General features: G+C 38.6%; 1 protein-coding gene across 6 annotated transcripts; it reads right to left on the bottom strand.

The window, feature by feature from the left end:
* PSEN1 (presenilin 1) lies at positions 1 to 26,875 on the bottom strand. 6 transcript variants are annotated; one of them, XM_069784300.1, is made up of 12 exons: positions 26,807 to 26,875; positions 23,734 to 23,877; positions 21,815 to 21,853; positions 18,670 to 18,926; positions 17,222 to 17,363; positions 13,548 to 13,615; positions 11,567 to 11,787; positions 9,121 to 9,219; positions 7,730 to 7,816; positions 6,705 to 6,878; positions 4,443 to 4,561; positions 1 to 4,149 (listed from the first exon to the last, which is right to left on the bottom strand). In XM_069784300.1, the coding sequence occupies exons 2-12, from the start codon at positions 23,815 to 23,817 to the stop codon at positions 3,994 to 3,996; spliced, it is 1,446 nt and encodes a 481-aa protein (XP_069640401.1). In that variant the 5' UTR covers positions 23,818 to 23,877; positions 26,807 to 26,875; the 3' UTR covers positions 1 to 3,993. The 6 variants fall into 6 exon arrangements, with proteins under 6 accessions (XP_069640401.1, XP_069640395.1, XP_069640399.1 ...); XM_069784294.1 differs by lacking the exon at positions 21,815 to 21,853; XM_069784298.1 differs by lacking the exon at positions 21,815 to 21,853 and having other exon boundaries at positions 23,734 to 23,868.
* Between the last annotated feature and the right edge of the window lie 328 nt (positions 26,876 to 27,203).

Here is a 27,203-nt window from a genome sequence, read left to right as displayed (position 1 = left end):
TCAGGATCCATGCAACTTTTATTTTAATAATTAGACAAATACAGGAAAAATTGCAATATCTATCAAAAACGTATCTTATCAAGAACCGGAAAGGTGTTTAAAAAACATTCACATTTGATTCAGATTATGTACAAACCAGTGTTTGTAAAAAAAACAGCAAATGCTTTGAGTGTAAAAGAATTCCATTCTAGTTCATGTTTCAGCGTTCCCAATGACCAAGTTACCACTGAGATGCAATCACAGTGCAGACATGTTCCACAGTCTATTAAACTCGTTTCAACAGCATCATTGCCAAAAGTAATTGTTTTTTTTAAATAAAGCATTCTGAGAATTTTCTTCATACAGTACCGTCTACCAAAAATGTACTTCTGCATATTTAATTCTTCACTGCACTAATGGCAGAACAGTTGTCATCTACAGGCCCAGAGTACATATATATCTACATCTCTACAGGTACAGATATATATCTATATATCCAAGAAGCACCAGTTGCCTATGCCTGAAATAGGGTCTGCTTTGTGCATTGAGGAGATTAGCCATTTTTAGCAGAGCACAGCCCTTGAATATTTGGCTCAAAGAAGTCATCATCTGCCCAGTCAGAACTATTCTGAATGTGTTGCAATATCACGTGCATACCATCAAGACTCACCTCACGCAGATGACATTTGAATTTGAGTGCCACCATAACAGCCATACATATATATATGACAGCATCATACATCTTTGCTGTAAGACCAGCTTCCAGAGATCTCTCTTTTTTGCTCTGGATAAAATCCCCCAACAGAAAAAAAAAAAGGAAAAATTTAAGTGGCTGGTTTTTAGGCAAATCTGTAACTTGGTATTATGTTTTCTCATTTATTTATTTGAAGCTTAGCCAAAGAAGGAGACTAATCATTGATGTAAGCTGAAAGGGGAGAGAAAGCTATCATGATACCCAGTTTCAAAGTATGACTACTGAAACAGTCACACAACAGTTACCAGTCAGTCTGCTTGGGCACAAGAGATGAATCTAGCTACTAGGGTTACACAATAGCTTTTTTAGAGCTACAGTCTAACGTGCTGTCATTAACATACTAATTTAATAATAACAAAAACTCTCTCAAAAATGCAGACTACCTATCAGACATCTTTCAGTTATAACAAGCTAACCAAGCTGAAATGGTTCACAATCTCAGATTAGATTGGTGTTTTAAGACAAAGTAGAGAAAAGTGACACAACCTTCACACTTATGTACTAACAACCCAAATGCAAACAAAAACTATTCTCAACTGAACCTTATGGACCCAAGTACTGAGATGATCTTCAGTTGCAAGATCTCATTTGGAACATAAGCTACCATGACTTGGCATACGAAGGCAAATCTAGAAAATTTCATCTGTTTTTTGAAGGTGTACGTAAGACTTTGTAATAAGCAGTGTACTTTAACATATATTGGCCTGGGCTTGAAAAGCAATTTCCCTTCTGAACTTATTTTGAGATTCAAATATATAAACTTGAACAGTTTCTGTGAATATAAATTTTATAGCCTCCACCACTGTAACTCCACACTAGCTCAGAAATTAAAACTTGAAGAAAGCAGAAGCAGCTCGGGGGAGTGGAAGACTGGCAATTTAGTGTTTGAAGATTCTGAGCTCTTCCTTCGGTTGTACATCCAACACCCATTCAAGTATGTGGAAAGGCATTTGTGCATTTCTACGGATTCTAAAGCAACTCTTAATGGAGCTAGTGCCCCCATGGTGCATATTTAAGCCAAGAAACAAACAATAAAGATGACTGCTGCATTTAAGTAACAACTCTTAACTGAGAGTTGGCTCAGATATGGAAACAGATGCTAGTGATGCCAACTCTTAGCAAACCTGTTCTATATAATGAACCAATGGTTAGGATGCCCAATAAAACACACAAGGGAATTTTCTTAGATATAATGCTCAGGAAAGGGACAAGTTACAACAGTATAAAACCAACGCAAAGTCTTGTAAAAAACAAAAACAAAAACCAACCTGTTTTAAGTCAGGCTTCATTGCAGCAAAATATGGAAGAGTGCTTTAAGCTAGAAAACACAAGCAAGTTTGACTTGAAAAGTCAGTGTAAGCAATTTTGATATGGTTAGTTTATTAATGCTATCCACGATGAATCAGCACACAAATGAGATGAAAAGTACTTTAAGAGGAGACAAGACAATATATTTTATGAAAATGTAAATGCTAACACCACCACAGTTAGCAAGTCATACTGGAAAAGAGACAGATGTTTCCAAGGACAATCAAAGTAAGCCTTCTTGGTTTTAAAGCAGATTTATACACCATAGCCTTTCTCCCCCCTTATTTGGGCAATGGTTGGTGAACATCTGTGATGTCTCAGTCCTTTGAATCTACAGGCACTGAAACAAAGCCCCAGAAAAAAAAGGTAAAGGGAGCTTCCATCAGGATTTTGACAGTTGTTCTACTTGGCAAGGACTCCAGTATCAAGATGCAAGTAAAATGGAATGCCCGACAATATTATCCACTCCCTGTGCTTCCCTCAGAAAAAAAAATTACTTGTATAGAGTAAGAGCCTACGGCAAAAACAACTTCATCTCATACGAGTGTCATTTCCAAGCAATTATTCATAAATGAGTTCTTTCAAATGAAGAAGAAAACAGAGTTTAGCAGTTTTAAGGTTTGAATTGAGTCTTTTTCGTGTAAGAAGTTCAAGCTCTCTTATCTTCTTTTCAGTGATTTTGAGTTGTCTTTCATTTCTCTATAGTCTTCTGTTCCTCACAGGAGAGGTAAAATGAAGAGGGCCACAAATTTTGCTCCTTGGTAATGTTAAGTAATGTCTCACCTAACTTAAGTATCCTCACTAATAAAGATACCGCACAAAAAAAAATCCCTGCCCAACCTGAGGTGTTAGATGGTTGACTTCAGGTCAACAGAACTGTAAACCACATTTTTGAAGAGGAAAAATTTCAGTGATGCCTTGAAAGTGCTACTAATAGCACTTTGGCCTCTAGATCTGGCAAGCTAAACTCCATCTGGCATTGCTGCAAATGTCTACTTATTTCATAAGCATTTCAGTAGAAGGAACATATACTGACAATGCAGTCCATGCTGTTAGTGACTATTGTCAAACACAGGGTTTGAAATGGTGTTCTAGCAAAATGATTTGCAAGAGCACAGAGTAAGTCCTGAAATTGCTTTTTAATGTAGTTCATTAACCTTTTGGAATCTAAGATCCAAATTAGGACCTTGAGATCCACTAATGCCAAATAATTCAGTCCAAGTCTAAGTAGCTACATAAACTGGAGCAGGTGCACTCCATGCTTGAGGATAGAAAGTATTAAAACTGAGAAGATGCTCTAGTTCCAGTGTGGGAAAAAAAAAAAAATTTAAATTTGATAAACCAAGCACACTCAGGCACAGAGGCTATGAAGTGGTGGAGCACTCTTAGAGTGACAGTACTTTCTCCCTTTGTCGAATTGCTACAAAGTCCTTTTCTCCTTACACAAAGCAGTCAGGACTCCACTGTCAAAAAATCACTGCTGAAGAAGTCTGAATTGGGTTCTCTCTCTTCAAGCGGTTAGAGACAAGTTCCATGTGATTTGTCAGCTTCCTTTGTTAACATCAAGGAAGTTCTGAGCACCCTTAACGCTGTGAAAATAATCAACCTGTGGTAAGAGATCGCATTGCTGGTGGAAGCATTAGCACTTTGCACACAGGTGGTCCTTACCAGAGATACATATATCAGATTACCTCTGATATAATAGCACCTGGTTTAGACCAGCCATCAGGAAGAAGCCACTTTCACACAGGAAAATTCATATGGTGCCCAGTGCAGCAGTTGTCTCGGGGAAAAAACAAAACCAAAACCAAACACCATCGGAGGAAGTTGTAATGATTCAGGCTTGGAATCTTGAGTATTAAACTTCGGTCTCACTTGAGAACTGAGGGAAAAACGTTTTTCCTCCTCCCAGATTTGCTACAAATATCCACAGAATACCAGCATCAAGTGTGCTAGATATAAAACTGATGGAATGCTAGCTGGTCCATAAAGGGTTGCACCAAGTTATCTGTAGCAAAGTAAAAAACTAGCCCAAAGGTTATGGAGATTGGAAGAGCTGGTAAGGCCTTCTTAAAGATGGCAAGAAGCAGAAGTGTAAGGCACAGACCCTGAGAGGAAGAAAAAAACAAAAAAAATAGGGAGAAATTAGGGAACTCTGACAAGCAAAAGATTATATATATAAACATTAATCCCACAGAAATACAAGATACAGTTCATGCCTTCCTAAACTAAAGGCTTAAGTGGCAGATGTACAGCCAATGAAGACCACAGCTAAAGCCCTCATCAGTTTTCAGTCTGGCCATCAAATAAACGAATTCCAAAGAAAAAAATGTAGCAGTTATGGCTTTGTCACTGACGAAGAATAGAAACTATTCCAATAATAATATTACAATATACTCACAATTAATATGGCTACAAAACATGCTAAAGTTGTATTCCAGTCTCCGCTTGCTGTTGCAGAGGCCTTGCCAACAAGGACACTGTAGAAAATGAAGTCCCCTAAACCTAGCTTTACTCCTCCTGCAAAAGTGAACATATAGCAGCATTAAGTATCAGACAGTCTACTAATATTGCATATCAGTAACTGTCAGAGAATAATACAGATTTACATTAAGAATCAAAAAGACTTGCTAATAACATTTTATTTTCAAAACTAGTACCACTCCTGAATCAAGTGATAAACTCTTGTGAAACAAGACGGCTTAGGAACATTACACCACTCAATTAATTCAACCTATAATTAGAATTTTTCTATATTCCTAGTCTCCTGTACATACAAATACAATATATACAAGCTCAGATATTTGTAATTATATTTGTTGGGGGTTGTCCACTTTTGGTTGTCATGTCATATTCAACGGAATATTGAAGTACAATTCCTTTAAGCTGGCCAAGGAAGGGGGAAAACATGTAAGTCCCTTGCAGATGATGTTTTATTTGCCAGTTAGAAACCTACACCCAGCAAAATATTCCACTGCCCTCCCAATTTTCCTATAGAATGCTTACTAAGGTAGTTCTAAAAAGCACTTGTGTGTAATTACAGAGCATATCACAGAGGTAAAAAAACCAACATATTTAATCCAAGATGTGAGGTTTAGGAAAACTCATGAGTTAATGTCTTATTCTTTTAAATAGTAATTACCACCTTAGCAACAACTCTGGGAGCACAATACTCAATTATTTCTACAAACAAACTAATGAAGATTTCCTGAACACCAGTTCACTTTCTGAGCTTTTAGTCCAAGATATTAAGTCAGAGAGGCCAACATCACTTCACCAGCTCTTTTCATCTGGCCTACTGTTTACTTTGTCACCTGATTACAGTCCAGCCCAAAACTCACTTTAGAGTCCTAAGAGGAACTCAGAGCATCAAAACAGAGGCCTATGCCTGGGTGATCACTGGGGGAAAAAAGAAAGGAGAGAAAAAAAAAAGAAAAAAAGGAGAAAAACCAGAAAAAAAAGGCAACACTACTCTCTTTCAGCAGGCCTCCAATATATGGTCTAGAACAGTGCATTCATGAAAAGCTCTTAAGCACTACAACACCCTTCAACTGCTGAAACAAAACTTGGATGCTTGCTTTCAGCATAACAGAACAATAAGCAAAAGCAACTGCTAGATAACTCCTTCCACACAAGCAAACTCTCCAAATTTCTAATGAGCTGCTCAGAACTTCTAGTAAGCTAATGCTGGCTGACAAGTCTGACTGGATCACTGCACATCTGTCATTACTATTTGCTGTAGGAATACAGGAAGGAGAAAATTATTAGTCTGGCCAGACAAGAGTTTTAGTTACCCAGTTAACTAACTAAAATAGCCCAATTCCTAAAATTTTTGCATCTTAATGTTATTTTTCTAAGCTCTAGAAATGAAAACGGATTTGCAACACATTCCGAATTTGGAATGTTTGGGACAAAGTAAATTCTAAAATTGTTCTTGAAGTAGAAATCTCTATTTTTAAACAGAGGAGCACCTGAGAATCAGAGGAAGCAGTTGCACCTGCTAAATATGGCAGCATCACATGGGAAGAGCAGTTTATTAGATGGGCAGACCCTAATTTATTCAGTGCTTTGCAAATCTAATAGCAGCTTAAACTCCAACTGGAAATCACAAGTCTATTAAAACAGATATCTGAATATTGATGTCATATGGTCTCCAAAGATACTGCACCTCAGCAAGATGCTGAAGAAAAAATAAGCAAGCCCGTGGCACTCTGCATTCATTTCAGTCTCCAATCAGGTTTTAAACATTGCTTTCTACAGAGTGGATTACAGTAGTTTAATCTTGAGGCAAAAAATGTTAATGTCTGCTTTTACAGGGCCAAAAGCCAAAAGAGGTGATACACAGCAGAACACTCCATGGAAAAGACAGAAGCTAATGCAACTGACTGCATAATGGTCTGAAAGCAGCTTGTGCTATTAAAGTTTTGAGTCTGTGTATCAAACTGAAGGTCAATTTGGCCAATATTACTCACTCCTCCAGCAAAATCAAAAGCTACCAAAAAGCAACTCCATTGCTATGAGGCATGTCAGTATTGATCATGAGCAAGAGCAGTTCTTCAGCTTGCTATTAGCTCACAGCATACTGTATCTGTGCAGTCAGGATGACTAAGACTAACTAGCTTCAGATTTACTAAGTCTATCAGACACAGTATTCCATACTCACGCTCTTCAGGGTCTTCACTTGTTTGAGAGTTACTGGGTAGAGCCTGAACAGCAGCACGTGACTCAGGTGTTGATTCAATGGGTCCTATTCTATTGTCCCTTTGTTGCTGCCATTCTTGACTAAAGCCACCATCATCTGCTTCAGCATCTTCATTTTGAGTCTGGTTTGCCGGAGCTCAAAGGAAGAAAGGCATTTAACATCTCCTTCAAAAATGTGCCTTCTAAAACATGACAATCTCTCCACATGTAAGATCATAAAAGAATCAGGGAAAAAGAGGTGTTCCATAATATTCAGCAACATCTAACATTGGCACACACCATTACAAGACATCCTTGCTTAGGATTTTAATATTTATTTAAACAATCAGGAGTCAATGTGCACTCTGCAGTCACAGCATCTACATATTGCACTCAAGTCCTAGTGTTCAGGAGCACTTCGACATAACAGAGTGGAAGTTCTGTGGTGACCTAATTTAAAGATCACAATTTAAGGAATAAACTCTCATCTAACATTTCATTAGTTTCTTTAGTCAACATTGACAGCTTAATTTTCCAGTAAAATAGAAAACTTTACTGAAAGCTACATATACATACACCCCTTCAAGCATGTTAAATTCAGAAACTCTGCTGTGCTTTATTAATACATGTAAACAAACTCCATGTTTTTAAACACTAGCTGCATAGCCAGGAGGGCTAGACACATTTCTGTCTAATACAAATATAAATGAGTTAGCATTATACTATATCATCCCAATTTGACAAGCAATTGAGCTCAGTCAATAGTTGTCTATTGAGAGTCATTTCACCACCAACATCCTGGGTCCCAGAAAAATGAATACAAGAACATTAACTGCACAATAAGCAAGCAATTTTTGAAGTCTTGACAGATTCATCATTCCTAATAAGGCTTCCATGCTTTCACTCTTCTACAGCAACCAGGACACTTAAAAAGCTAAAAACCAAGCATCCATAAACATGTATTCCAACAAAATGACAACTATAAAGGCTTGTCAAAATAAGACTCACCTTGTTTATCATAAGTGGAGTTTTTGGAAGCTTTCCGTTGGGCTTCTGGATCTTCCTCAGCCATGTTCACTAACCATATCATTGTTGCTATTAAAAAACAAATAAACAAACACCAGCATAGCTAATCAGATCTTCAGATGTATGCAATTCTGAGATAGCGTTAGCATCAATCCATTTTTTATTTTTTTTTTTTTAATACAACTATGTTTTGCAACAGGCAATTTTACTCTTACTAAAGCACAGTAACATCTGGAACACAGCCAGTACCAGCTACAACATGCATTTACAGAATTTGGTGAATAAAAGTTTTATTCTTACTAGACGTTGAAAAAAATGGCAACAGCTGTTGCCAGAGAAATTACTTCTATATATGAGGCCCACTGAAAATCTGAATCAATGATTTCTTTACTTTTTTCCATTAATAACTTCTTTCATCTGCAAGTAAAAAGGTCTATTAAGACTGGTACTAAGGTACTTCAATTCAGAGGCAGTATCTGCATCAGTATCTGCATCAAAGTTAATTGTTCTCTGTCCCCACCATCACAAAGAATTCTCCAATCTGGAAGTAAATGTTACCACACTTAAATGGTGTATTTTACTTCAAGTTTGTGGTTTCTCAGCATTAACCTCTTCTCCCACAAAACAGAACAACAGGCAGCTATGAGTAATATCCGTGAAACACAGCGACACATAACAAAAGCCCTCCCCTTTCTCCGCTGTAAACTTGTCCCTGACAAGTCAGTAGACTAGCCAGTCAGTCTACAGCATACTTCCTGCTTCCAAATACAGGCCTTTCATCAGCACCTGTAGCATATGATTTACGATTAGCCTATTTCACTGTTTATCCATACGATTACAACTAGCAACATGAATTTCAGAAACAGTGGAATTATGTACTAATTGATACACAGGTCATAACAGCAATTTGCATTCAGTAGGTTATTTTTCACAACTGCAGGGAGAAACAACATATCAAAAAAGACAAGCCCTGGAGAAAATAATTCTGTAAATGAATCTCTTCTTGGCAATTTCTCCCTTTCCTTCCAGTAAAACACAGGTTATTTAAGCACTGAAAGCTGATAAATATTTTCTGAAAACAAGCACTCGCTTTGAATAGACTTAATTCACAGCCTAATGACATACTTCTTTGGCCAAAACAAGGTGTGTTACCATTTTTCCTGTTCATATTTTGTAAAACAGCATGCTGGTTTTTATCTTGAAAGATCTTAGCCAGAAGATGTTCCATATTTTTGAGTCAACAGTGAAAGGCCCAAGTGAACAGACTAAGAATTCCAGCTGACAAGCATCATGTTAAAACACAGAAAAATGAGAAAATCAGTTAGGCTGAGTGGGTGATTGTAAGTTTAAAGTACTTAACGAAACGTACTTACAGGAGTAAATAAGTGCTGGGAAGAGAGTTTCATTTCTCTCTTGAGCTGTTTCAACTAGCATACGAAGAGGACCTTTAGGACATAGGACAGCAACCAAATCTGAAAGGAAGAGCGAACAGATCTCATATCACTGCAGACATACTTACAAGAAGGTTTTTCTATAACACTTGCAGAGACTGGTAATATGATAAAATGCTACCCTGAAAATAGACTTCTGAGCGTGCCATTGGCCACAAGTCAGTATCCTACTCAGTTAAACAACCTATTTTACATATTACTGTAATATATATACAAATTAAAAAAATGCTATGTTCCTCACTTAAGATATTATGCAACTGCAAATGTATCTGTGTCTGTATGTTGACTTGCAAGTTGAAAGCAGATAATTCACAAAAGCTACTATTCAACTAACATCTTGGAAATACCCAAGCTTGCTTTCTATTATCAAAGCTTTTCTTAACCCAAGTTTAATGCTACAACAAATTTTAAGACAACAGGTAAGTGAGGCTTACATTACTTCTATAAAGTAGGCATAACTGCTAATTTATTCCCACTTAAATAGGGGAAAAAAAGTGAATGTGCAAGTGAAGAGGAAAAAAAACAGGTTTATTAAGCATTGCGGGAAAATGCTGTGTTTGCATAGATTTGAGAAGTGTTCAAAGCACATTTAGCATAAGAAAGCAACAGCAGCTTTTTGTTGCTTCCCTCAATTCTTGTTCACGGGACAGTATATGAAACTGGGTGAACGAGTAAAAATTAACTGAAAAGCAATCATTTACAAAATAGAATGACTGTACAAGTTACTCATACAGATCAAAGCACAGCACTAAGAAAAACTGATCTATCAGATGCTCCCATTTGCTTTCTCACCTGAATGGTGATGGTTTATTAATGAAATTTGCAACTCCACAAACAACCTCAGCTACTTTTCCCTTGTCTTGCATATTTGGACAGAAAGCTGTAACATTTACATATTAACCATGCTACTACCTTTTGCAGTTATCCACTCACTGTATGTCTTTAAATTCATGTGAAACAAAATCTGATACCGAAAGAACAGCTTACTTGTCAGGAGCTGTATGTTGCACAGAGCAGGCTTTCTGCACCTGCGCTAACTGCCCTAGCACCACTGCTGGTCCCACTCAAGTAAAGAATTCTCAGCATGGGTTCACAGGCTTTGAAACTTACTTCTCCTTTACTCAAAACAACCACGTTATGATCTTGGAATATGATCTGAAGAGTAACTTCATTTTGCAATTGCTGAATGAAGGCTGAATGCTTGCAATACTAAGATTTGTTCCAGTCATACAAAGGGTGGAAGTGGACAGGGGAGATGGGAAGGTTTTCATACACACAAGGGACATTTTTCCTCCCTCTGAAGGAAGAGGACACTTAAGGAGTACACTGACCTACCAGAGCTAATCAAATCTTATTATCTTCTGCATTTCTACAACTGTACAGATTCTCAGTCTTTATCATCATCAGTGACTTTCAGAGTACACATTCATCACGCTTACATGCTTCCAAAAAAATTCCAAGTTATGAGCACATCTTCATGGATACACTTAGCTGTAATATTTTAATTATGTCTAAGTAACTGGCTTTTAGGCTTGCCTGGAATCTAAATTGGTATTTGGGATAGAGAGTGATCTTCTTACCAAAAGTGTCCAGTGCCCTCTAAAGCTTTATGAAAAAACTACATCTAGGTATCTCAGTCATCATTCTGAAAAAGCATAATATGCAATAATTCAAATGAATTTTCTTTTTATTTAAAAAAAATCAAGGAAACAGATCTCACAACTGTATCCTTCTAAATGTAAAATGACTCTGAGCAACGAAAACTGCCTTTAATCCTTCCTTGCTTCCTTCTCATTATATTATTAGGCATGAACAATGAAAACTGCCTTTAATCCTTCCTTGCTTCCTTCTCATTATATTACTAGGTATGGATCAGGGTGTTGTTTCTATGTCCACAAATTTAAGCAATTCCTATGTTGGGCAGATCTATACCTGTACGGGACTGTACCCAGACAACAAGCTCCTAAATTCTTAACATACAATGGTTTCCAAGGATTCTTGGGGAAAATGAGAAGCCAAAAGCTCTCCACCTTCATAGAAGAGATTAAAATGGCGACATAGGTCTCTTATCTCCTCCTCTCTTAAATTACTTCAATTCTCCTCTCCAAAGAATCTAGAAAGTCCAGAAAACATGAAGGAAGATGGTATCACACAGTCACACAAAGCCACTAGCTGCAGGGAACTCATCTTGGTTTAGATCATGATCTTATTTCTGAAGTCTGTAATCACCTTATCCACTACTTTGGATGATACTGCCACACACACACCTTTTTCTTTTTTTAAGGTCTAGTCAGACAAGCAGAATAGTCAGGGAATAGAATAAATACCCACCATAATACCTGTTACCATGCCTTGCCCCAGACCTTACCATACACTGAAATGACAGCCAGGATAAGCCATGCAGTCCATTCAGGAAGGTACTTAATGAACACCAACGCCATGAGAGCGCTTATCATAATGAGATACGCCTGCTGGAGCCGAAGCGGACCCTTCCAATGAATACAAATCATTCCCACAACACCGAAGTTCCAGATCATGAGTGCCACCGTAATGTAGTCCATGGCAACGTTATACGTCTTAAAAACCTCACTAAAAAAAAAAAACGTGGAAAAGAATATGGACTGCATTTGCTTAAAACAATGGAAATAAGTTACAGATGGAAACTTCAGAATTTTTTTTTTTTTTAATTTTCATATTCAATGTAGTGGCACAAATGTAAAATTTTATTTCCAATTAGTACTTCACCATTCTTCAAAAAGGGGATAATTTTACCAGTGTTTGCCTCACACCGACTCTTTCACTTTTCTGAAAATTTTCATTAATGTTCTATTTCTTTCTCAATCAAAGCAGAAGTTGACAGGAAAGGACATTACCACAAAACCAGTCATTTTGATTATGCTTATGAATTTTAAAAATCAGAAGAATAAGAACTTGTGAGGTTATAATGGATCTTTAAAGGCATGCAAACAGATCTCTCTCTACTTACCTGCCGCCTGTGGAAAGGAAATACTTTACTAACTTCAAAGTAGGATATACATGGTTATTGTATTTTATTCTTTGCCACAAACACTAAAGTAAAAAGCTTTCTTTTTGGATGAACCGTGTCACTCTGTCACACCAAATACTATAAACTAATTAAGACCCTCAATAAGTAAAACCAAAACAGACAAATATGTTGTCACCAAGTCACAGGTGATTTCCACTGACCCAGGGAAGAAACAGTTGTGATGGCCTTTTGCAGATTCTGCTGCTAGCAACTCATCAAGGCACTAAGAAGCTTATAATTTGCATTATACTTTCCTCCAGGAAATTTGTCTTCCGTAGCTGTTAGCTGGCCTCTGAGACGTACAATGTTAAGAGGATGCCCCTCACTGCTATCACATATAATTGGTCTACAGACTCCCTCCTCACTCACTGGACCTCTGTGAAAGGAAGCCAGTACTGCTATGAGGCAGCAAGAACAGGTGAAAGAAAGCACGGTTTCAGGAAAGCCTGCAGTCCCTCTATTCACACATGCTCATGGAAGACTGCCAGCTCCAACCCAAACTCAAAGGAAGTGAGCCTGGCAACTTGTCTTCACCCAGCCTGCACTGCACTTGTGCAGCACACATTGCCTTGTATTTCAAAAGTTGCTATTAAGATTAGAAAAAATACTGACCAAAAAAGGCATCACAGATCACTTTTGGCAAAAATTAGTGACTTGAAGGAACACCATTTTCTCCCCCCTGGAGACCAAATTTAATAAGTTTCTTTGAAGAGAAGTGTATCTGTCATCAAGTGGTACAAAAATATACACAGTATAATTTCATGGCATAACTCTAGTTACAAACCCTGATCAGGTTGCTCATTTTAGAGAATACCAAGTATTATGTACAACTTTTCTTGATGTCTGGGTAAAGGTGTGCTTCCAAATTTGAAAAGAAAAACACTGAATATATTTTGGTGAGAGAGTAGATTCTTTTCAGATGATTCTTTTCTGTCACTCCCATGCAAACAGCCTTTGCATATATTGCCCACTACCAAAGCCATGACATAAACAACTGCCCCTGAGTCATATGGCTACGAAAAATTAAGTTATCAGAAAATATGCTAGCAGAATAAGCTACCCTGTGGAAGATAGCTTATTCTGGCACTGCATGTGATGGACAGCTTCTGCACACTATAAATTGCACTATAAACCCATAAATCTCCCCCTCTTACGTGTACTCTATGAACCTATATAGAACTAAAAATTTTATTGCAATAGCTTACTCACTATCATTCTTCTTAACATTCAAAGGCTAGTTCTAAAATAAATATGTACACAGTGATACATGAAGAAAAGCGTATTAATGCTTTAGTTCACTTACCCCAGGTAGATGAATGAGAAAAAGAAAAGCAGCAAAAGAGAAGAAATGATAAGCCAGCCATGGATCACCTGGAAAAAAGATATCAATACAGATTTTTTTTTTTTTTCCGACTTGTTAAAGTTAATATCTACTTAAAATTGCTTTTAAGGTTATTTTCCCTTTTGAATAAAGCAAGAAAATTATATTCAGATCTCTCTGTGGTTGCTACTAAACTCATATTTAGTCTATACACACTATTGTATTTCAATTTACACTTACGAATTTTAAGTGCTTTGTGGTCTTTCAGTAGAAGTTCTATACAATGAAAACTACTGCTTCTATATTTTAGGCCATTTTGATAACGGTGGCATTGTAACATAGCAGATGTATCCAGCATTAACACAGTTGGAAAACATTCATTTTTGCACAATTAAAAAGCCTGCTCTGATTCCAAATCATTTTCAGAATATGGTATAGAATTAAATGCTGGAACATATGAAAAACCTTCATTGCTTATCTGTTGGAATTAGCATATCATCGATGAATGACTATAGAAAGATTTCTGTATTCTCTATCAATCACCTATAGACATAAACCCTAATTTTGATATGAGAGCAGACATACATGCCCAACAATTTAACAAAAAACAGTTCAGGGTTGTACTCAGTGGTTTAAATTTGGAAATGACAGGCACTCAGACTTTGCAGTGATGAAAGTGCATACCACTCTTGTATATTACTGTGCAAAATGAAAAATTAAGATTGAAGAGCCCTGTAACTCTGGTAATCTCTGAACTGAGAATGAAACATGTATTTGTCAAATTTCCAGCACAGAATCTTATATATAACACCAGACTCAACATTGCAGGTAGATAACCAGTCAGAAGCAATAATCTAGAAATTCAAGCTGCATAAGAAATCCTGCTTCAAACAGAAATGCTCAGTGGAAAATTGACTGGTTAAAGTAGCTATATATGTACACCAGATCAAAGTATTCAGAAACTGTTCAGAAATTGTGTTATCTATTTCTCTTCTTCTGAAAGATGTGTAGTAGAATGCATCTTATGTTATAGTTTTTAAAATATTTTGCAAAAGTTAATTTAAAAGTAAAGGCCAGATGCACACAGACTAAAGGAATCACGTTTACATAAGGCAATCAGGACTTTCCAGCAAATTAAGAATCTAGCTATTACAGTTAGTCATTTAGTACATTTAGTCTAACACTGAATTTTTCATAAGCATTTTTAAAGTTCTCGGCAATTTTTGAAACATTCATTCTCCTCCTTCACACTGCCTTGTCTCTCAAACCAGGTTCAATTTTAACCTTCAACCTAATAAAACCTGTCATTTAACTAACAGATTAGCTTTCAGTATTTGCTCATAGCAATCTGGAGGAAAAAACAGATACTAAAGCTGAAGACTGATAGGTACCTGAAACAGAATCCAACTTTCAAACAACCTGTAAAGCTACTTATATATCTAAGTAGCAACCTAACAAGAGTAATTTTATTTCTCTGTAAGACTAGTTGAAACCATTTTAAGAAAATGGCAAAGCAAGCTGTGTCATTTCTTTTAATAACATGACGTCTATCTGTAGTTCTTCTATTTGTAGTATAAGCTCTTAAACTTTCTTACCACTTAAGAAAATAACATGAATATTAATGTTTCATTCTAGTAAAGAGTAAAATGCTAACAATGTCAAACACCAAGGCCATAGTCCAGCAAATGTTTACACACACTTTGCATAACTACTGTCAACAGTACTGAAGGAGGTAGTTTCAAGAGTTGACATAAGTTGGCATTTTACACACAGATGTTTGTTTTATTCTCAGTATCTCATTTGCTATAGCACTTCCCAGATCACCAGCCTCTTTTCACACAAGTGATTTTTCCAAAGTATTTCTTGTAAGTTTTGGCCAGCGTTTTCCTAGCAGGATACCATGACAGGTTTGTTGCCTTCTAATTAAAGAATTTGCATTGTTCATTTGACAACAGCTTCAACACTAATTGACTGCTGGTACAGAGTCGGCTTTGCCCACTACAACTTGAATAAAAACTAAGGATTGCAGAATGCAGAGAATTCAAATAAGCTACAGCAGCCAGATTTTGGTTAGGCAGATTGAAGAATGCAGAGAATAATAAAATACACTAAAAAGAAAAGCTAGTCAAATACTGTCACTTTTGAAGATGCTGTTTCTGGTTAGATTTAGGAGCTAGAATCAGGACCATGCTTAACTTATCACGTACAGGAGAAACATAGGAAACTAACAGCAGTAAAGCTGAAATAGCATTTCCTTTCTTCAAAGGAGTTTTCATATAAAAATCTTGTGAAGATAACCAAATTATCATTACCAGCTGGAGGCCTAACATTCTTTCATTATAAGTTCCATTCCTCATAATCTAGACATTCTACATATAGAACTGCATGTAAAAGAGAATTCAGTGGAGAGGTAACTACATTTTACAACACTCTGGTATAGCAGCATAGAAATACTCTGTTAGCAATTCTAAAAATAAATAATTTATTTCTTTTAATTAGCATAAAATAGAACTACAGGAAATTTCTGTTGTCCAATCATTCTATTTTTTTAGTATCACAATTATTTTTGTAAGGAGAATGTGCAATGCTTTGTAATGTCAAGAAGAAAGCCAGAAATGTGAAAAGCTTAGTAAAAACTAGTTGATGCCTTCAGCACCTAAGAAGAACCGACTGGCTGCCAAGGAACCTAGCTGAAGTACATCAGTTATCTGACTTCATTAGAATTAACAGAATTGACAGTTTAAAAAGAAAAACTTTGTCAGTTCACATTTAACACCACAATGCGATAGAGTAGAAGGTCCATACTTTAAAAAACACTATTCCAAGCTGTATGCAGATCCAGGCAAAAACGTTTCCCCAGTCGCTCCACAAATACTTTGTAAAGGAGTTTCACCCACAGCCATGAAGGTGACAACCATTTTTCCCTCTTGAAAACAAAATAAAGTAGAGCAAAGCTTTGTGCCAGTACATGGATCCCACTGCCCGTTTTACAACTATGAAACAGCTTCAAGGTTCTGGCTGCACGGTGGGAAGTTTTATTAGGCCAAGCCTTGTCAAATGGATCACTAAGACCAAAAGATAACCAGGAATTTTCATTAACAACTCCGCCCAGGCAGGTGACATTGCAATTATTTATGCTAAGCCTGGACTTGCCTAGATTACATCATTATATGATTGAAGTCTTTCACAAAAGAGCCTTAGAGTCTCTGTGTTTGCTATAAGGGTATCGCCTGGCGTGTACAGCCACGCACATATCACACTCTTGGGAGACTTCTATACTGGGACAGCGTGGGGAGAGGGGAGCCCTTGAAAAGGCCCTGAAGTCCTGAATTAATTTCAAATTGTAGGACCATGTCTGTACTTTGTAGATCTTGACTACAGGAAGATTTCAGTACATGGTACATTTCACAGGAATAGGAAACAATGTCACCCTAATTCTAACTGACAAAACAGCCAGAAGTGTTAGCACCAGCCCTCTGCCTCCCCATTGCCTCAAAGGAACAGAAGCCACAAAATTGAAACAGTGAACTGCATCACCAATTCTGCTACTTTGGCTCACTCATCCTTGATAACCCTTCATTTTGTTCCATTCTTGATAATCTGTACTAATAAATAAAACCAGCACAATTACTCAAGTCAATTATATTTATACTCACCTTGTAGCACCTGTATTTGTAAAGCACAACCAGGAGTATGGTCATGACAATGATAACGCTGATCATGATAGCCGCATTGAGAATTGAATTCAGGGCTCTCTGTCCTACTGTCTCTGTCTCTTCTGTGAAAGGAGTGTAGATGCTACAACAACAGAGAGTCAACTGAAATGCCACTGAATGCACAGATGTTTCTGATATGTGAGGCCAACATCAAATGAAACTGCAGTAATCTTTCAGTCCACAGCTGTAAAAGCAACAGCTATTTTCTACTTAGGCAAAATCTGAAAGGCAGCATGGGATCATATTAGGCAAAATTTAATTAAAAAAAAAGAAAAGAATCTTCCTTAGAAGACTTGCCTTTCCTACATTCTTAGATTACTACTATTTTCTACTTTGTAAAACAAACAAAAAACAGTGTTTGATACAATTACTCATAAGCTATGAATCATTAGACTATTACTGCAGCTAGACCTTTATAAGCACACCATCTAGTGGATTTACAACGGAAGGTTCCCCAGCGATTTCAACAAAAAAATGTATAGGCTCTACTCTTTTTCTTAAATACAACCACCTAGGGAAAAAACCCACTTCATTGGGGAGGGGGGGGGAGAAGACACTTACTATAAATAAAATCTCAAGAAAAATAATTCTTTTGATCGACAACTTTGATAGTGAAAAAGAACTTTGTGTTTTATTGAAACATTTTATGACGTGCTTGTATTATACAAACATTTCAAAGCCAAACACACTTTGAATCATTCTGTCTAAATGTTTTTGCAGTGGAACGTTTAGACTGATTTGCTGCAGGTTCTGACAGGCTCAGTGTTCTTCCTTTGTCTCCTTTCTCTCAAATCAGCTTTCACTGGAATTACTTTTTTTTTTTGGCAACATCAATATTTTGGAAAAAAAAAAAAAAAAAAAATCATTCTAGACAGGAAACTTGCTAGGAAAGTTTCTGTAACTGCAACAGAAGTGAACCTTATAAAGCTATCTTCCTCCTGCATTTGAATTTCTTTATCAAACAGCATAGGCAAACCAGAACTTGGCATATATGTTACTTCATTTAAATGAGTAGGTTTTTTTCCTTTTTCAAAATCTTTGTATTCTAGCAGAGTACAACTAAAATGGCTTTGGCTCAAGATTGAGTTTATTTTATAAATACCACAGGTCACAATGAAATATTAAAATGAGGACTAGGATTTGGATCAAGCAGTCACAACCAAGATATTATCCCAACTGGTCACCAGACAAACAAATGTCAGTAGTACCATGAATATAGAGTCTGATTTCTGGAATGAATAAAACAAAACTATCTTTGGGCTGGTGGAAGGGAAAAGGGAAGCAAGAGGGCGTTCACTGCTTGAATTAGACTTCTGAAGAAATGGAGATTAAAGAAAATTATCTAAGTGAGTTCATTGAAAAGATAGGGGAAAAAAATTGATACATACAGCTGTCCATCCTTCCGTGTATAAAAGCTGACAGACTTGATGGTTGCAACAACGACCACCATGCAAAGCGTGACAGGTACAAACAACATAATCACATGTTTTGCCCCATATTTCAGCGTCAGCTCCTCATCTTCTTCTTCGTCTTGTTCCACCACTTGCTGAATGTTGTTTTGTGGCTGCCCATTGGTCTCAGACTCAGGATTGTCATTTCTTCTGCGCTCACTATTATCATGGCGACGTCTTTCACTGTTGTCATTCTGCAATAAATAAAAACCAGTTTCCTCAGCAGCTATCCACAATCATATTCTTGTACACTAAGCTAAAAATTATCTTGAGGGGGAAACATGCAAGGTAATATTTACTGTTAAAAACACTTGCTGCAGCAAAGACTTAAAACAGTAGTAATTAATTGCATCACATAGTTACCAAAAGAATGGGAGCACAGGGTTACATTAGAAGCATTTATATTAAAAACAGCAGCAGCTGAAAGTAGGCTGGTTGCATCTAACAGCCTATGTTGCCTTTCCTTTAAACAGAATTTAAAAAGCTGAATAAAGACAGACAGCTTTCTCCTTTGATTCAAACTACAGTTGATACAAGGGTGCATGACAGTAGATTACTCATAGCATGACAAGAATTAACTATATCTGTTCCTAGAAATAATGCCAAACAGACATTTATGACCCTAACTCCATGAAAATCCCAAGAAAATTTCTACTTTCCTTACCATGTTACTCCCACTACAGTACACTAACTGGAATATATATTAAAATGGAGTTTCATGAGGTATTGCATTCCCACATTTTTAGTGATAAGAATGACACAGAAATGGTAATCAAACTCACGTAATTCTCAGTCTTTATACTGAGATTTGATCCCCAATTTTTAGCATATTGAGCTAAGTGTGGAGATTCTTTCTCTCCTTTCATAAGGATACTACTGCCCCATCCTTTCACTGTCATTGAAGAAATTCCACCACTCTTGTCAACAAATATGAAAGAGCTTCCTGATACTGCTACATGAAACATCAAGGGTATAATTCAAACACAAGGACAGAGGTAAACTTTCAGTGGAATTAAGATTAACCAGAAGCAAAAAAACCAATCTGAGAACACCACCCACAAGTAAATGATCAGGCGCCTGTACTCCTCCTGGTGTCACAAACCTTCTGCCCCCTCTCCAAGAAGCCCCGTTAGCAGAGGACATTAAGCCTTTTATATGTTGTGTGAACATACAGAGAATGAAACAGGAAAGTGAGCTATGTTTCACCTGTTCTGGACTACAAAGAAACAAAGCCATTTTATGTTTACCAGTCACTCTAAACAAGCCCTAAAATGCAACAGTTTACACAGACTACTTGTTTTTTTTTTTACTGTATTACCATGTCCAAAGTCAATGCTGTACTGTTCCCATTCTCTTCACTCAAGAGGTTTAACATAAAAGAGATGTAACACAAAGATTTTTGATTCCTTACAAAATGAATCTCATTTCTTCAGAACTACTTCATTTACAAACAGTTCAGTCTGAGTAAGTGCATTAAAGCAGCTTTAGATTAAAATGTACAATAAACTGAAGGAAGATACCTTTTGCAATACCTTTAAAATATCACTCAGTCTTAGTAAAATTGCTCTAGACATAAGGTAGGGCATTGAAAATAACCTAATGAATTTCTGCTTAAGTACTCCTATGCAGGTAATTTTTTCCTTAAATATGCGATGTTAAAGTCTCATCACCTATTCTTAACAGCATTTCCAAACACAACTGCTGACTTCTATCTCATTAACTAACTACATTTTTTTGATAAATCAGTAGTTATTTTGGAGATTCTTTATACAGAATTTTCTCAGCCCCACCCTCAGAAAAGATAAGATGTTCAGTATACACTCAGGAACTCATAGTGGAGTTTTCAAAAGCACTTAAGTGATTAAGGAGTACAAGGCCCTGGACTTTGAACTGCAAACACTGGCACTGCTAAAACCTTAGTTGAAGCTTTACAACTTCCCTAACTCATGAAAAATTTGCTTTTACAAAACATTACAAATTAACAGTACACACCAAACCCTCTGCCTATTTTCTCCTTTTTTTTTTTGTGGTATCCTCACGATCAAGCTCAGCAGGGTTTCAAGAACCGTCCTCTAAGAAAATTTGCTTTATTTTTCAAAAAGGAAACTGAATATAAGGGGACGACAAAAAAAAAAAATCTAATACTGTCTTAATTAAACAATTAAAACTAGCAGGCAACCAAATTTTTAGAATTAAGGTTTTAACCTTAATTTTAATTTAGTATCATTAACTTAAAGTATGTCTTGAAAAAGATCTTGGGTCCAATATTACTTCTTGCTAAATGAAAGATTCATTATAAATCACTTGGTATTTTGCATAAAGTCCTCACATACAATTACTGAAAGCCAGATAGAAACAGGAATATGGGAGAAAGCAAATAAAGAGATCATGTTTAATTATTCCGAAATGCTGGCTGAAGCTGAACCTCCTTCTGTATAGATTATAGCTCAAAATGTAACATTTTTCACTTTGATAGTAAAAGGTTTCATTTCTCTCAGTCTACAACAAGACAACAATAAGCTTACCTGTCTAAATAAACTGCCTAAGATGATCATAAGTAATACTACATTGGAGATGATCAGAGCCTTGGAACACTTCAAAAGTAAAGCAGACCCAGTATTTAGGTTTCTGCACACTTGCAGAATATGCTGCTCTTTCTGTGCTCTAATAGCAGTCCTGCATGAGAACACACTTACCCCTATCTTAGGCACAGAAATATAAAAAGCAAAATAAAAATCTACAGTTTTGCAAAGCAAACACAAAAACAGCCAAAGGTTGATTAACTAGCATGCCACTATAGAAAACTGCAAAACCAAACATAAAAGAGAAAAATTGAAGAAATTGGACCAGTATGTGCCATTTTATTCCCTTCACTAGTTAGGAACAAAGACACAATCACAAAATGCCTTTATGTACTACAACACAGTGCATGAAAACTGGATCAGCATCAAGAGTTATGAGTTATTCTTTCATTCACTGTTAAAACTACACAAAAGTTGTCCTTTCAGGCTACTAAAGTGTAGCTAAACGTGACATGCGCGTGCCCCACTGCTTAGAAGAACAAAGTGCACTCATATCCTACCTGATCAGTATTAAACAGAGCAGAGGCCATGGACTCTTGCTGAAGTGGAAGCAAAGGAACAGACTCTTCACTTTCCTCAGACATAGTTAAAAGTGAAAATTCTGAAGCTAAAAAGTCAGTAACACCTGTTGTAACACCGTAAGCAAACGTAAGTTACGAACTACGCGCTTTCAGGTGAATAAACAATATCAAAAGCAAATGATAGGGTTTTTTTCCTATCAGGAAAATAGTTAATAGCAAACCCAGAGCAATGCCCCTGAACCAAGAGATAAAAAACTAGCATATTTGATAAGAATATTTTATTTATTAAATCCAGATTTATGTATCAGGAGCAGACTGCCTTGCCTAACATTGGGCATAGACTTCATTAGTTCTCAAATACGCCATTTATGTTTAAAGGTGACAGATATACAGTGACAGATATTGAAGACTGGACTGAACTCTTGGTGTGTGGACTGGTATATGACATGGTAAATTATAGTATTTTGTGATTTCACATGCTGACTCTTAGCCACAGAAGCTAGACACACTTAAGCAGGAAAGGATTTTTGTACATATGTACAAAAACAAAGCGGATATGCGTAGGGGAGAAAAATCACTACAACTAAGTCTTGAAACTACATCTAGAGTTACACTTAAACATGGAAAGAAAAAGCACAAGTAGTAGTTACTCATCAGTACAGTCTGTTAGTGAGAATTAAATAGAACCATCCGTCCCCCATGGCTGGGAAGGAGCATCACCAAGTTATCTGTAAGGATGGTGAGCCTACAGCTTATCGCTGAGCTCTGCCTTTTTAATCTGGCAGAAGTGTTCAACAGAAGTTAATCTCTCACCTCTGCAAGATGAAAAGAAACCCTTTTCATTCTCTCTGTAGTAAAAGCACAAAGGATGCAGTAGGAAAGTTTCCACTTCTCTGTTTTTACTAACGCTTTCTATAATCAGTATGGTCTTAAGTCAGACTGACTTCTTAATTTAAAAATAAATTTTCAAATGGTTTATATTTTTACTGATATAGCAGGATGCTGATCTGAGATAAAGACAAGGATTTTTCAAAATCCTACTTAAACTGCTGGATTGTATAGAAGAGATAGAGCAGGGATCAAAATACTCTCTTGAATCACTGCCATAAACATGGCTACAAGTGGCCCAGCCTCACAAAAGCATTTCTGTGTCACAAAGAAACCTGATACTCAAGAACTATAGCAGGAACAAAGAACTGAGCAGGACAAATCCAAGAGTCTGAGCACCACACCCAAGTAGATCATCTAAACTTGGTTTTACTGCAACACGTGCAGTACAGTGAGTACAGCTTTGGCAACAATTATGCGCTTAGGTCTTTCAGAATAATCATATAAAACTTTACGGTTTGAGTTCCCCCTCCCCCCCAAACATCTGGGAATGATGAACTCTGTTCATCAGAACTCTAAGAGCACTTTGACAATTATTCACAAGTAAGACAAGCCAGTGCTGCTCTTCCTGCACAGGAGTAGTCCTCCACCAATAGCAACAGCAAAACCCAGGCTTCAAGCTCTACTAAGACTAAAATTAACTCTGTGACTGAGAAACCTGTGAATCAACCAGACCACAGTCAGGCTGGATCAAGAGAGCTCACTAAATCCTCTAAAGGTCAACGTTTGACACAGGAGTGTCCCACCCCATTTTCTTATTTTTCTTGAGGGCTCGGTCACTCCAACACCACTTTAAACTGGGGGAAGTCTTATCTGTATATAAAAATGAGTTTAGAACATCAGATGTTTTACAGAATATTTCTTTTGGCACTGTTTACCACCACAACAGTCCAGATAGAGAAAATTACTCCCAACAAACAAGATTTCTAGAGTTCCGAACTGTATGCAAGTATTTTCATTATTCATCCTGATTTAACTGCTAGCAGGTAATAAAATTGTTTGTTACATACAGTATTGCTGAGATGGTTATCAGGGAAGTTTTCTGTCAGCTGCCCATGCTGAAACTGGGGTAAATGCGCAGACAGTTCTGTCATTGGGGCTGTCCTCTGGAAATCACTTATTTCTACACAAAACGGATCTTTCCTCTTGAGATGCTGAAAGGAAAAAGCGGTGTAAAAAGCCTTTGTTATTACATGACCAGGTTCCCCATCCCCTCCCTACCCCAATTTTTAGAGTTCACACAGACCAAAGACAACCATTTTTTATCTACTGAACTGCATCATATCTTCTAAGAGATGATAATAGGGATTTTCCAGCATAAAAATAAGAGCGTCTAGGCGTTATCAAATTAGTTCATCAGCCACGGAAGTAAGCCAGCAACAAACTAATAATTCAAAACAGTTCCCCATTCCTTCTTGTGCAATAAAGGAGAAGCGCTGCATGCTTGCTCAGAGCACAACTTGTATGTTTTTATCTCAGCAGAGTACAATTGCTCCAAGTTGTTTGGTTTTGAATTGCTGATAAGCTCAAGGGGAATCTTCAAGCAAGGATGACTGAGCCACACTTGATAATTTAAAATCCAGATATATCTTTAATACTGTAATGCCCCAAGAGCAACCTAGAGCTACACAAAACAGTATTTCAGCTGAGTCTCAGGAACTAATGTACCTTCATTTCCCCTAGTGGTAGGTTTTATGTATCAGCTAAATGTACATAAACATGCCTTATACTTGTAACAGCTTTATAAATTCTTCCATAAAAAAGTCACATACTAACATTTTCCTATGCGAACATGAATAAACCTCCACAACAAAGGAGGATAAAGCAATATAGGGGAAATAAGAAGAAGGGTGACGTAACTACATAAGTTTCAGAAAAAAACATGATTTTAAGAAACAATGACTACGCCTAGATAAATCAGTGGCTTGGTTACACAAAACATAGGGAAGTGAATAAACCACTGCCTCAAGGGTGGAGTGCCAGTCCCCACTTCCACCCCAAGTGGCTCCTGCTCCTACCTTGTGCCAACTCCAGCACTCATCAGTCCTCTTTACAGTAGATTTTACTCACTAAAATGGAAGAAAACAAATCCAGCAAGAGAAAACAAGAATATTTTTCTGCTCGTTTAGTATACTCAACTAATGTATGGAGGGATCTCGAAAAACTCATACAAGGAAGGGTATCACAAAGCAAGGACTCTCACTCTTGGCAGCAGCAAGCCAGAAGTGCTGCAAGTCAGGATCTTACTTAAAGAGGGAGTTAAGCCTATTTTCATAGATACTAAGATACAGAAGCTGTTCCGCTACTTACAAATAAATACATATCTTACAAGACTAGTGCATAGTGCTTACTAACTTCAGCAGGGATGTAGCTTACACTAAAGACCCATTAGGAAGCAACACCAATTTAACAAGTCTAGTGGGAGCACGCAAACTGTTTGGAAAAAGACAGACAATGTAGTATTCACTAGAATGGCTCTCTTACATGTTTGTCATTAAAAATAAAGCGCATGTAATTTAAAATATAATTAAATGTAAGATTAGATGAGAATAAATAGGCATTACATTGCTTTTGCTTTCGAAATACTTGCTCTAATTCTTTGGTTGGGCTACGGAATATAAATAATGTTGGTTTAAGGCTACTATTAGTAAGATTTCTCAGTAACAGGGCCACCACAGAGGAAAAACTTGAGTATTTTTATCCAAATGTAGAGTATCAGAATGAGATTCTTCAGATGGCAGCATGTCAAAATTCTAATTAAATTACAGGAGAAAAAAACAAAGCATCAACCCACAAAATCCTTTTTAAAGACTGGTAAAGAAAACCACCACCAACTCACCAAGCAAAAAACCAGCTACTGAGAAGCAGAGAGAAACTGAAGACAGGGAGGAGTAACTGACAGGGGAGTTGCATCAAAGCTTGAATGACAGTGTTTAACAGGCCTCAAAACTTATGGTTTCTTAAAATAATCCCTTGTGAAAACTCAAGAGCTCAGAAAATGGATTCAGGACATCTTCCCAAACAACTTTATTTTCTATTTTTAAATAAACGAACGCTCCCAAGTTTGAAATTTAACTATGAGTGAATGAGATCTAGAAATGAACCATGCATTAAGCGGACACAAACTACATTTTTATTTGTTTTACCTGAAAAGGGACTCACCGAAACATTTTTTCCTAAGGAAGCTGTTAATATTAAAACAGCCTGTCTAAAAAAGTTCTTCCTTGCTTCCTTTGGCCTTCCTTGGTAAGAACAACAAGAGTTATGAGGGCCGTTTTCAGAGATTTACGTTTAGCCTAGTAAGTAGGGGTAACACGCAAATAAGCTCTACAACGCTTTCTCCACTTCGAAGAGCAAGACGAGCGAGTGCCGATCAGCCACAGCAGACGCGGTGCCGTCCGCTCAACCCGCGCCTTCTCTCTCTAATAAGCAACAAGCAGCAGCCGCTGCCTTCCCGGTGGGGGGGGGGGGGGGGGGGCGACACCAAACGCCCCGCGGAGCTCGCCCCCTCAGCCCTGCCCCGGGCCGGAGCAGCCTCACCGCAGCCAGGGACCCGGGGCCCCGCTCCTCTTCGGCCGCCGCCGGCGAGCCGGCGCGGGGTCCGGGGCCGGGCGAGGGGCTCCGCCGTCGGCTCCCAGAAAGGCCGCGGGGGCTCGAAGGCCCCCCGCGACAAGGGGAGCGGGGGAACGGGGGAACGGGGGAGCGGGGGGGCCCAGGGTCGGTCCCCCGCCCGACATCGCCAGCTCCCCGGGCCCGCCGCAGCGGCCCCGCCGACCGCAGCCCCGCCACTCGTGCCTACCCCGCCCACCCCGGCCCCGCGGCGCAGGGCTCGCACGAAGACAGGAGCCGGCCGCCCCCACAGCCGCCGGCCCGGCCGGCTCCTCGCGGCCCCGCCGCCCGGCCTGCTGGGCGCCCCCGGCCCGGCTCCGGGTGGCGCAGCGCGCCCGCCCCGCGCCCCACACGCCGCCCGGCCCGCCGGCCACCCGCGCCGGCCCCGAGATCGGCGGCGGCGTTGGCGTTGCCCGGGGCTGCCCCGGCACCCCCCGCCCGCCCGCCCGCCGGCGCAGCGGCTGACAGACCGACCTGCAGGGCCGCCCCTCCCGCGGGCTCCGCCACCGGCTCCTCGCCGCCCCGCCGCCCGGCCCCCCTCGCTTCCGGCCCGCGCCCCGCCCGCCGCCGCGACCTCACTTCCGACGGCGGCGGCCGGGCCAGCCCGCGGGGCGAGAGGAGGCTTGTGAGGGGGATGGAGGAGGGCGGCCTGTTGAACCTGGGGAACGGACGGTACCCCGCGGAGAGAGGGGTGGTGCGAGAAAAGACGCTGCCTGGGCGCTTCGAATTCTAGGCACGTGTAAGCTAGCAGCCCTGCCTGAACGCAGTCCCACGCAAAAAGCCTCACGAAAATAACAGCCGCGACTGTTTTGTGGAAGCAACAAAGGCAATTTCAAATTTGAAACTCACCTTGCTGTTCCCGATGCTCGAG

This window comes from Haliaeetus albicilla, chromosome 5 (assembly GCF_947461875.1).
Source record: "Haliaeetus albicilla chromosome 5, bHalAlb1.1, whole genome shotgun sequence".
NCBI lineage: Eukaryota > Metazoa > Chordata > Aves > Accipitriformes > Accipitridae > Haliaeetus > Haliaeetus albicilla.
The sequence above is the reverse complement of the archived record's forward strand: the minus strand, read 5'-3'. Positions and strand labels throughout refer to the sequence as shown.